This window comes from Gigantopelta aegis, chromosome 14 (genome assembly GCF_016097555.1).
Source record: "Gigantopelta aegis isolate Gae_Host chromosome 14, Gae_host_genome, whole genome shotgun sequence".
Lineage (NCBI taxonomy): Eukaryota > Metazoa > Mollusca > Gastropoda > Neomphalida > Peltospiridae > Gigantopelta > Gigantopelta aegis.
The window spans coordinates 38,096,592-38,109,951 of NC_054712.1; the positions used below are offsets into that span (position 1 = coordinate 38,096,592).

The 13,360-nt window shown below is 35.8% G+C and overlaps 1 protein-coding gene across 4 annotated transcripts in view; it reads right to left on the reverse strand.

The window, feature by feature from the left end:
* The window catches only part of LOC121388003 (protein MTSS 1-like), a 121,791-nt gene that overhangs the window by 22,695 nt on the left and 85,736 nt on the right, over positions 1 to 13,360 (reverse strand). Inside the window, exons 9-12 of one of the 4 annotated variants that reach the window (XM_041519196.1) lie at positions 10,472 to 10,615; positions 6,342 to 6,458; positions 1,942 to 2,389; positions 1,204 to 1,340 (exon numbers count right to left, since the gene is read on the reverse strand). In XM_041519196.1, coding sequence (XP_041375130.1) covers positions 1,204 to 1,340; positions 1,942 to 2,389; positions 6,342 to 6,458; positions 10,472 to 10,615 — 846 coding nt within the window. Of the gene's footprint in view, positions 1 to 1,203; positions 1,341 to 1,941; positions 2,390 to 6,341; positions 6,459 to 10,471; positions 10,619 to 13,360 lie in introns of all 4 variants that reach the window. The other 3 variants (XM_041519197.1, XM_041519195.1, XM_041519198.1) reach the window with 3 other exon arrangements.

Sequence of the window (13,360 nt, forward strand, 5' to 3'; positions counted from 1 at the left end):
GGTGCGTGGTCCACGTGGTCCAGTGTCCGCCGATACCGTCCGACGCCGTCTGAGGGCAGCAGGACTCCGTAACCGCCGTCCTTATGTGGGACCAATATTGACCCCTCGGCACCGCTAACAACGTCAACAGTGGGCGCAACAACATCAAAGATGGCGACGTGGCCAGTGGCAACAAGTTCTGTTTACTGATGAGAGCCGTTACAATCTTTCCAACGCTGATGGCCGAATCCGAGTATGGCGACGTCGACATGAACGTTACTCCGACTGCTGCGTTCTGCAGGCCGACCGATGGGGCGGGGGTAGTGTGATGGTGTGGGGTGGGTTCTCATTCAACCACAGAACACAACTTCATGTGTTCAGACAACGCGTTAATGCCGCCGTGTACCAAAATGACGTCATCAACAATCACGTCGTTCCCTTCTTTGCCGCTCACCCACGTGTGCGCTTGCTGCAGCAAGACAATGCCAGGCCACACACTGCCAGGGCAACACAGGCGTTGCTGGCTCAGCACAACATCCCAACGTTGCCGTGGCCAGCCTTATCACCGGACATGGCGCCTATCGAACACGTCTGGGATGAAATCGGACGTCGCCTTCAGGCTCGCGGACAACCTCAGAATATGCAGGCGCTGGAGGTAGCATTGGTCCATGAATGGAACTCACTCCCTCAGGCATTCTTTCAACGGCTTGTCAACTCAATGAGGAGACGTTGCACTGCCTGTTTGAATGCCCAGGGTGGTCACACGCGATACTGACTTTGACAATGCTACAGGTCGTCTCTTTCACATTTTTAACATGGACCCCCACCCTACTTTATGACATGAAACAATAGCCAAAAAGGAATTCAATCAAACATTTCCAACACCAATGTGTGCCGAATTGGTGTAGCTCCAAAATAAATGTTGAAATCTTCATTTCGTTTTGTTTTTTTAATATTTTATATCCAATTTAATGAGAACCTGCGTTTCTTTTGCGTTTTAGTATATAATAGAGGCTAATTTCCAACAATAGACATTCCAGTTATTTTAGTTCATAACGAGGCTAATTCCCAACAATACACATTCCAGAAGTTCAGTGTATAAAGAGACTATTATTATTTTCACATTAGTGGTGTTTTGTCGTTAGTAAGGAACCACAGACAGTGCTAACTCATTCACCATGCCTGTACACCAGTGGAAGCCACCAGCAGCCACCATGCACCTACCTGTGAGTGGCCATTGTTGGACGGTGTGGGGGTCGTCGTGGCCGAAGTATCACTGTCTGGGGAGCCCGCAGCATTTTCTGTGTTGTTTTCTCCAGGTTTCATCAGTTCCGATGCATTAGCGTATATTGGTTGCTCCTCTGTAAAAAACAAAATTTCAGTAATGTTTCTGTGAGAGGGTACGAAGGGTAAAATTACATACCCTAGGCTAAAATCTTGAAAATTAAAGGATTTTAATAGGTTTTTATTTAGAAAAAGGATAGTAAGAGAACTGCTGTTTCAAATTTGTCAAAGTCCATGAAATTCAGTATCCAATTTCAAAAGTTTTGAAACCCATAACCACCTATAGTCTGTCCCATCCTTTTATAAAAATGTTTTTTTGTAAATAATTTCGGTTTCATTTGATGTAAGAAAAAAAGTAAGTGTTTTAGAAATAATAAAAAAAGAGACAGTTTTTATGTGCAATAAAAGATATAATCGATTTAGAAATAAATAAAACTGTAACACATACCATAGTAAGACTGCTGTAGTCTTGATACAGATAACTCTTATTTGATTAAATTCACTACAGAGAAATTAATTACGGGCAAAATATCACAAAAAGCAAAAACTATTACATATGTCAAACACCAAAACAGCTATAAAAATGTTTTGTTGTTAGCAGAAAAAAAAACACCCCTATCTTCTTTAAAAAAAATGATTTGCTGTTATTAGAAAGAGAAACCAAAACACTACTGATACCTATGCAGGGCACCATTGGTGGGGGCACCGCCTTCGACTTCGGTTTTGGTCCGAGGGGCGGAAGAACGGGTTGCATCTTGTTAATCGTCGCCGACGGTCGTGCATACGGGGCTGTACTCGACGCACTGTGTGGTCGACTCAGTCTGCCGTGAGCATTTGACCTCAACTCGGCTATCACATCGTCGCTCGGTTTCTGGAGCATCCCCGGGGGTGGGGGTTCGAAGAGCTCGGCGTTCAGGGCGGGTCGACTGTGGTGGGACCGCTCGTACGCGGTCGAGATGGTGTGTGGTCGGAAGTCGTCCGATTTGGACACATTGGTCGGCTGGTTGGGCCAGTTGTTCCAGGTGGAGCTGGCCGACTGGCTGGCGGGGTAATGTTCCGAAGGCGTGGTCGGGGTGGAATCGGGGTCCGTGGTGCTCGAGTTTGATATATCCTTTTCTGTGAAGTTCTGAAAAATAAATCCAGTGACATACTTAATTAATTTTTTTTTTTTGGTGTGTTCTTTTTATACTTGAATAAATGGTCTTACTCGTCACACATATTTCTTTTTAATTATTACTGAAGTAATAATCCTCCGGAAGTGGTAAAGCCTAAACTAAGAGAATGAAGTAATACTACGAATAATAAAATCTTGATCATAATCATTATTAACATGTCATAATCTATTATTAACATGTCATAATCTATTGCTACTGAAGGAAATTTCATAATTATCATAATGAGAAATAAAATCTTGATCATAATCATTATTAACATGTCATAATCTATTACTACTGAAGGAAATTTCATAATTATCATAATGAGAAATAAAATTTAATGCTCACTTATTTATATGATTATAGCTGAAAAAATATTTACACAAAAAAAGAAAGAAAGAAAGAAAGAAAGAAAGATTTTTTAATCACAAGATTTTCTTCAAGCACATTCAAGTGCATTAGTAATGCACAGTATATTAATTCAGTCAAAAATAAGATGGTTGCCATTAAACAATTAATATTTCTACTGACAATTTTTGTTGAATAGTAAAAGTAGTTTTATTTAACCAGAATAGACATAATAAAAATGAAATAATAATAAAGAATTGAAATAGAAAGCATACAGTAATAAAGATTAGAAATAATAAAATTGTTCTTAAAAAGGTTAAATATAGTCTCATACAACATATAAAATGAAATTACAATGTACTTTATTTAACTTAAAATATTTTGACTAAAAAATGTTGTAGTTGTGTCTGTCAAAATTACCTGAACCTGGCAAGTTAAACACTTTTGGTTACTTTAATATGCTACAATAAATAGCCAAAGTATTTATATTTTCTTCTGGTAGTAGTGGACACATTTTGTTTTTCAAAGCATTCACAATATATTAAAATTATGCATAATTTTCCAGCAAATTTATTGCGTTTGGTAAAATAATCATTTTTATTTATCTACATTTAGCACCAATTCATATGCACTACAAAGTTTGAAGCATTCACAATATACTAAAATTATGCATAATTTGCCAGCAAAATCATGTGGTTAAATGTGCGATGAAACGGCTAGCAAGCAGGGTTCATTAATTAGCTGTTTAGTTATTAAGATGATCATTCTCTAATTAACAAATATCTATGATTGGGTAAAAAGCAATACAACTATATAGTTATATAACAAATTTATTGTGTGTGGTAAAATAATAATTTGTATTTATGTACATTCGGCACTACAGAATGTAGGAATCTGGTTCATTCTTGTTTTTATGTACAAATTGTGAAATGAAGTGAAGATAAAATTAACATAGACTACACCGTTAGAGCCATTTTAAACACTACAGCACATCATACACCGTTAGAGCAATTTTAAACACTACAGCACATCTTACACCGTTAGAGCCATTTTAAACACTACAGCACATCTTACACCGTTAGAGCCATTTTAAACACTACAGCACATCATACACCGTTAGAGCCATTTTAAACACTACAGCACATCTTACACCGTTAGAGCCATTTTAAACACTACAGCACATCTTACACCGTTAGAGCCATTTTAAACACTACAGCACATCATACACCGTTAGAGCCATTTTAAACACTACAGCACATCATACACCGTTAGAGCCATTTTAAACACTACAGCACATCATACACCGTTAGAGCCATTTTAAACACTACAGCACATCTTACACCGTTAGAGCCATTTTAAACACTACAGCACATCATACACCGTTAGAGCCATTTTAAACACTACAGCACATCTTACACCGTTAGAGCCATTTTAAACACTACAGCACATCATACACCGTTAGAGCCATTTTAAACACTACAGCACATCATACACCGTTAGAGCCATTTTAAACACTACAGCACATCATACACCGTTAGAGCCATTTTAAACACTACAGCACATCTTACACCGTTAGAGCCATTTTAAACACTACAGCACATCATACTCCGTTAGAGCCATTTTAAACACTACAGCACATCATACACCGTTAGAGCCATTTTAAACACTACAGCACATCATACACCGTTAGAGCCATTTTAAACACTACAGCACATCTTACACCGTTAGAGCCATTTTAAACACTACAGCACATCATACACCGTTAGAGCCATTTTAAACACTACAGCACATCATACTCCGTTAGAGCCATTTTAAACACTACAGCACATCATACACCGTTAGAGCCATTTTAAACACTACAGCACATCATACACCGTTAGAGCCATTTTAAACACTACATCACATCTTACACCGTTAGAGCCATTTTAAACACTACAGCACATCTTACACCGTTAGAGCCATTTTAAACACTACAGCACATCATACTCCGTTAGAGCCATTTTAAACACTACAGCACATCATACACCGTTAGAGCCATTTTAAACACTACAGCACATCTTACACCGTTAGAGCCATTTTAAACACTACAGCACATCTTACACCGTTAGAGCCATTGTTGACATTGAAATCAGACATTACTTTGATTGTATTATTTAGATTATCAATTTCCATACATTTGAAGTATTTCTGGTCATCCTAAGGTCAACGACAGTCACTTTTCGCACCCTTGTTTTGGCTTCGTACACAATAAGCCGGCCTCGGTGGCATTGTGGTTAGGCCATCGGTCTACAGGCTGGTAGGTACTGGGTTCGGATCCCAGTCGAGGCATAGGATTTTTAATCCAGATACCGACTCCAAACCCTGAGTGAGTGCTCCGCAAGGCTCAATGGGTAGGTGTAAACCACTTGCACCGACAAGTGATCCATAACTGGTTCAACAAAGGCCATGGTTTGTGCTATCCTGACTGTGGGAAGCGCAAATAAAAGATCTCTTGCTGCTAATCGGAAAGAGTAGACCATGTAGTGGTGACAGCGGGTTTCCTCTCAAGATCTGTGTGGTCCGTAACCATATGTCTGACGCCATATAACCGTAAATAAAATGTGTTGAGTGTGTCATTAAATAAAACATTTCTTTCTTTCGTACACAATAAATATAGCATATCTCACCATAATTTCACTTGAAATCCATATTTTGTAAAGGGTACATTTTTTTAATCACCAGATTTTCTTCAAGCACATTCAAGTGTATTAGTAATGTTCAAATAAAAAAAATTCAATAGCAATTTTGCATTGGAATTGTTCCAGCATTCTTGGAACGGAAACGTCATGTACCGAGTTTATAGTTATTGTAAGAAGATGCAAAGTGACGTCATTCAAATTCAAAATTAGCTATATTATTACAATGCTTCGCCACATTAAAATAAAAACTTGTCTACTAACCTTGACCCCTGTAAAAATTCTATAACAAGCAGACAATGCTGTTTACAGGGTTTTTTTGTAAAATTAAATTCATAATTCTGGACAAAATATTAATTTTAAGTTTTAAGAGATGAAATAAGTAAAAAGTAAGTTTTGTCAAATATATATCATATCAAAAAATTACGGTTGGAGATGTTTTATTTATTGTGTACGAAGTCAAAACAAGGGTGTGAAAAATGACTGTCATTGACCTTAGTGATTCTAATACCATGAAATGCATTTTTGTCATATTTTTAAAAACATGCATACATGTACCTGTGAGAGGTAAAGGTTATGGCAACAAGCTCTAATCAACTTTTTAATGGTATTTTGTCCATTTCAACATAACAGACTCGTTTCACTCTATTAGATTTTTATCCAAATGTGTTACAGGTTTGTAGATTTATCGAAATTAATGTTCATTTTCACAGGTTGAAACTAGGGTCTGTTCTTTAAGAACACAAGTCTTTTGTTTAATCATACCTACCCATAATACACAACTTTATATGTGAAGTATTAGAACACAGAACAAAAGTGAAGAAATGAAAACCAGTATACAAGTGACATCTATGATGTTCTACCAGATCTAACTGCATCATCTAAGGGGAGCTAACCCTACCTTGAGTATGTTAAGGGATTGGGGGGTTGCTGGCCTTAGAAACAGCGTGTCCTGTGAGGTGAATCCGGAGTCCTGTGATGAAACACTGTTGAGACGCAGCGTTCCCGCCATGGGCTGCTGTGATTGTGAGAGAGAGAGAGAAAAAATACACATACACATGCCATACGCCAATAAGCATTCTCATGGGACAGGTCACAGGTGCAAGAAGTTGGCATAAAGAATGGAAACATTACAAGTAACAAATTTTAATTAATAAACAACATTTTGTGTTAACGACAGCATATAGAACGGAAGTGATTAACAAATTTTAACAAATTAAATTAAGAAACTATATTTTGTTTTAAAGACGGCATAAAAAATTACATTGATTAACAAATTTTAACAAAATAAATTAAACAACTATATTTTGCATTAAAAATGGCACAAAGAATTATATTGATTAACAAAGTTTAACAAATTAAATTAATAAACTATATTTTGTGTGAAAAATTTTTTTGTAAGTGATTAAATTTTTTAACAAATTAAATTGACAAACAATATTTTGTGTTTTAAAACAATTAATTTTTATAGTAAACATGAGACCAGTGCAGGATTACAACGTAAAGTGATCTCATAAAAGATTTTACATTTAAAGTTTAGATAACTATAACATTGAACAGTATTATATAGATGTAAAAGAGAATTCACAAAGTTAAAGTTAGATAATTATATAGTAGATATCAGTATTGTAATGTAAATTGGTCTCACAAAAGATTTTAAACTTTAGAAAAATACATATATATTGTTTGTAGCAGTATTATAAAGGTGTCTTACAAAAGAATTTAAACTTTAGATAACTATATTTTAGATAACAATATTACAAAGGGATCTCACAAAATATTTTAAACTTCAGTTAATAATATTGTAGAGTCAGTATTATAAAGTGGTCTCACCACAGATTTTAAACTTTGGACCATTATATTATACAAGATACCCAATCTGGAGCAATCTCAATTAGTACTACAGGGGATAAGATGATGTAGAGAATTGCAGACAGGGACAGAAGAAGAAATATTCATTCTAACATATATTAAGTTATTTTTAAAGAATGACATCAAAACATTAACACTTGAGGAAATACACTGCATACAAGTAGCTTCTTTCTTAGGGGACAATATTTAAAAATCTTAGGTAATTGGAAATCAGTTCACATGAGTTTTACTTAGGTAACCGATTGTTCGGTTACATCAATATAGCTCTCGTAACCGATGAGTTAGGCCTACCTAATCCTAAAACACTTAAACTACGGTTCTGTGCTACTTTGGTGGTTCAAATGTATTTAAAAACATGAACTGATTTTCACTTTCATTACTCATATATGGTACTTTTAATTTTAGAATGTAATTGTTCACCACATGACCGACTGGCGGTTCTCGTGATTTTAAAGTTGCATAACCAACACGCAAACAGAATAACTGTTCTCGTGAAATATTGTGCCTGTTTCTAATGGGCAGAAGACATGTAAATCATAAACAGCCATTTTCAAATACAAGTTTCTACACATAAGATATCAACCTGTTCCAGTAAAAGTTAAAATAAAACCACACACAAAAACCCCGGAATAATTTATCGAGTAAATTAAATAAATGAACCGATTTTTCCTATCATACATTATAATGGCCTTCACACACATAATCTGAACACTATTTTTATTATCTGGTATATTCAAATCATTGTCATCAGAAATGCAAAACAGTATTTCTGCCCATGTGACCTTGACCCCCAGCAATGCATATGAGAGCAGGCGGGGCAGCATGACAGCAAGAGCCACATGCTAGACATATCACTGTGAGTTATATTGAGGATGAAATGATAGTGCCGCAAGCCACCATGGAGACATAAAACAAAACAAATCAATCTTGCCTTATCATGAAGGTCTTTATAAATACATGTATGTACAGTATATTTTACAGTATCAGTTTATGTGTGTGTGTGTGTGTGTATGTGTATATATGTGTGTGTGCATGTGTGAGAGAGAGAGAGAGAGAGAGAGAGAGAGAGAGAGAGAGAGAGAGAGAGAGAGGGAGAGGGAGGGAGAGGGAGAGGGAGAGGGAGTGGGAGAGGGAGAGGGAGAGGGAGAGAGAGAGAGAGAGAGAGTGAAAGAGAGAGTGTATGTGTATGTAATGTGTACATGTGTGTATATATGTGTGTGTGTGTGTGTGTGTACACATGTGTGTCTCTGTATGTGTGTGTGTGTGGTGTGTGTGGTGTGTGTGGTGTGTGTGTGTTTTGGGGTGGGTGTTTTTTTGTCAAACATGATTTATATCTCATCAAATAAAGTCTGCATTTACATGAGTTGCACCTGAGCGATAAACGTGATATGAAATTGCAAGGTCCCTTGGGCAAGTTATGTAATCTTTAGAAGAAATTAATCCACTACATTTTTCCTTTACCAGCAAGGATCATTTATATGCACTTTCCAACAGACAGACAAAATGGAGTTAACTGACATAAGAAGTTATTCACAGAGAAATAACAGTTCCCACTGTGGACAATAATATGGGGAGGCAAAGTTGTAATTTTAATTTCTCCGAATCTGATGATGAAATACATTTGAGAGTTAGCTCCAACTTTTGTTATTAAGCTGTCACAAACTGCTCACTCAAATCAAGCAACACAGTCGAACTTATTCTTTCAAATAACTTAATACAATACCAATTACTCTCCCAAAACATTTAATTTACTAGTAGTATATATTTCTCTTAAATTATCTAACGTATTACAAACTCCCAAATGATCTAATACCATTATTTGTATGAACATGAGTATCACTATATTCTGTAAGGAAAGTTAGGAAAGAAATATTTCTTTTTATTCAAGATTATTTTGATACAATTTTTATGTGGACATACTCAGTGTTTAAAGTATACTGCTGCGAACTAACAAAACTGAACTGACATTTCATGTTTTTCACAGTGACTTGCAACAACAGATTATTTTCATGCTTTCGAGTTAAATATATTGCATGAAAATAAATCGATGCATTTCATGCAAATGAAAAATAATGTCTCAAATTAAAATGTTAAATTATATGTGATATTAAATGGAAAATGAAATGATTTCATGCAGCAAACGATGTACATTGCCATTTTTATTTGTGGCTATTTTAGCAAAACAATTACGATGCAAAAACTTTGGCAACAGTTTTAAACTATACCAGTTTAAAGCTTGTGATTGTAATAGTTATTAGAAAGGTGTATTTGCCAGGCCAATTAAATACACTTACAGCAGTTATAAGCAACCAATTATAGACGGAGCAAACTGAACAAATGTAACCTTAAAATTTAATAAGACTCATTACTATTGTCGTACAGAACTAAAGAATGACGAACATTGATTTCAAACGGAAAAAGTAAACATCAAAAGGATACATTTAATTAATAATTGAATTAAAAAGATTCATAATACATTAAATATTGAAATTCCTAAATTGTGCATAATTTCAGGTCCATACCTAGCCTGAACAAAAGGGTGGATCTTTTTTTTTTTTTTTAAATAAAGTCAAATATTTCAATTAAAATTTTAAACATGATATTTAGTCCTTTCAAAACAATCAGTCAGTCAAATAAACAGGGAAGAGGGGTAAGGTGGTTTCACACACCAAACTCCCCACTGGCTAAGAACTTGGGGCCTAATTCACTAAACTCTTGCAACTTTGCGATCTCGCAGTGCAATGCTAAAAGACATCGCAAAGACGATGCTTTGTTGTCTAGCAGAGCCTAAGAGAGCCTTGTGAATTAGGCCCCTGGGCCCTGTTTTACCAAGCGATCTTAGCATTAACATCACCTCAAGTGTATACAGGTAGGTACCACATCTACTTACGGTGATCTTAGTGCAGAGAATAATTATTCGCTTCGTAAAACGAGGCTCTCAATGTTAAATACAAATTACTATTTTATTACATGCATGTCGATATAAACAAAAATTCTGTTCTATCCAGTTAATGCTTACTCTGTATGTTATGAAAGTTACTGTCCAATTAATGCTTATTATCTGTATGTTAGTGAAAACCAAAATTCAACATGAAGTTATAAATTTACTTTAAGTTCGAAACCACCGAACATGTGACTTGACAGTATTAATGTTATTACCTGTGTCATAGATTTGATGTGCGCATTCTGGTGACTCGGCGAGTGGGACTTGATGGAACCACTTGAAGAACTCGTGATGCTGTTTATACTGCACATGCTTGATTTACGAGAACCCAGCGAGCTTGGAGAGCTTGGTGGCGAATTCTTCTGTGAGAAAGTCGGAATGTACAAGTAAAGACTTAGATGCAAATATATAGATTGTGACATGATTGGAAAGGTCATGAAATTTAGGAACAAGTTTGCAAATGGTTTAATCCTAAATGAAATCATTGAATATATAGAGGATACTCTAGAGAATATATAGAGGAATATATAGAGGATAGTGCCAGCAAAAGCCTTTAATGGATGATAAAAAAACAATTCCCATGTGAGTTTTAGTGTGACAATTTATTTAATACCCACACTGTATTTTGTTACACAATCAATATTAGTAACCATCAAAATGTTACACACTTAGTATATAGTTCTCATTTATTTTTTTATTTATTAATTCATTTATTATTTATTCATTGATTTAAATGGTATCTCTTATTTAATGCAAATTTCAATAAAATGGCGACATTGTTGATATCAGTTCCACAAACCAGAACTGCCTCAAGCTTGTAATCTGTATAGACTATTAACATCACATATGTGTCATAAAAATATGGATAATAAGTACAGGTAGGCCCCATTACAGTGGCCATATCTGTCTCGTATATCATGAGTTATCTCCCTTGTGCTAATCACATGAGAACAGTCTAGTACTTAGTCTTGACACATGTAAGTGTTAGTTAATAACCCACCTCTGTGTAGTGGTTAAGCCACCAGACTCCATGCTGGTATGGTCTCGGTTCATACCCCGATGCCAGACCCTACCCATGCAGAGTGAGCTTTAGCAACCTAATTGAAAGGTATACGGCCACATGCACACAGACTTCTGTGTAACCAATAACTATTATTCTGCAACCACCGCTTCTATTGACAGAATATGATGACTGATAAAGCATAGCCTACATTACAAAATCGCTCATTTGACCTCTAGGTCATCGTACAATGTGGCTGAAATAACAGAAATAATAGCTTTTCCCCTTAATTTCTATGGTATGCAGGATAAAGATAATAACTAGTTAATGACGTCGGCTATCTGCTTTATTCTGTTCAGGCTGAAAGAGAAATTCCGCTCAGCAGAGCCTCGTGGGATTCCCCATTCTTACCTTCACAGGATAAAGCAGATATCTGACATCATCAACCAGGTATTCTATATTTAACCAACTGTTCTAGCAATAAAGCATTTCCTTTTTTTAAAATCTTTTTGTTCAATGCAGTTTATAAATTTTGTAAATTTATAAAATGACAGGGGGCAGGGCGTAGCCCAGTGGTAAAGCGCTCGCTCGATGCGCGGTCGGTCTAGGATTGATCTTTGTCAGTAGGCCCATTGGGCTATTTCTCATTCCAGCCAGTGCACCACGACTGGCATATCAAAGGCCGTGGTATGTACTACCCTGTCTATGAGATAGTGCACATAAAAGATCCCTTGCTGCTAATCGAAAAGAGTAGCCCATGAAGTGGCAACAGCGGGTTTCCTCTCTCAATATCTGTGTGGTCCTTAACCATATGTCTGATGCCATATAACCTTCAATAAAATGTGTTGAGTGCATCGTTAATTTTTTTTTTTTTTTTTAATTTTTTTTAAAAATAAAATGACAAAAATCTCAGTGCTTTGTCCTTTATAACAAATAAACGTGATTCATAAATACTTATTTTATGCCAGAATGATAAAAAAAAAAAAAAATGTAACATAGCCCAAAATCATCTTTTACAATGTAATAACATGGTGCTGGTGGCCTTGACTGAAATGTGATTTGTCAATATTTTTTTGTGGCAGTGCTGTCTCCGTGATTTCCTGTGGCCCACTTTATGAAGAGAAGCGCGCGACATGCAATACCCTGAATGTGCGCACCCTTCCGTTCTGGCGTTACAAGCAGAGTAGCAGTTTCCTCACCACAAGCTGGTTAACCAGACACCAGGAAGTATAACAGTTGTACACCACAAACATTGTAATCTACTGCCACAGTTATAGGAATACGGTACAAGATTTGTATTCATGTAATTTCAATTACACATGGACATGCACCACAGAGAGAAATTACATTCAGTTACAGGAATAATGTACAAGAATTCTACAATTTCAGTTATAATCCTCAACCTTTGTAAACCACATACATTGAAAATATACAGCCAGAGTTATAGGAGTAACACAAAAGACTTGTATAATTTCAGTTGTACACATGTTCACCACAATTGGAGAAATTACATTGACAACCAGTTACAGGAATACATGTAATGTACAAGAATTCTCCAAATTCAGTTATAATTCACAGCATTTGTACACGGTACACTGAAAATCTATAGACATACAGTTGTACCTGAGTAACATACAAGACTTGTACAATTTCAGTAATAACCCACAACACGTGTACACTACACCTAGATCATTTATGTGCACAGATATACATGCAGAATAACATACAAAATATGTACAATTTTAGTTTTAATCCACAACATATGTCCTCATATATAGAATATATATCTAAAGTTAAAGAATTATTGTACAAGACTTAATAATTTCAGTTATAGCCCACAACACTTGTACAATGCAGAGAATTTACATCCACAGCTCAATGTATAAGATTTACAAGTACAACTTCTAGAGTTACCAAGAATAACCAACAACTTTTGTCCACCATGTGGAAATCTACATCTATAGTTACAAAAATAACCCACAACACTCGTACACCAAATTGAAATTTATCTACTTTTACAGTTATATTCTACAACACTTTATACCACTCACTCTGAAAATAACCCAACACTTGTAAATTGTACACCAATAGTGAAAATCAAGTT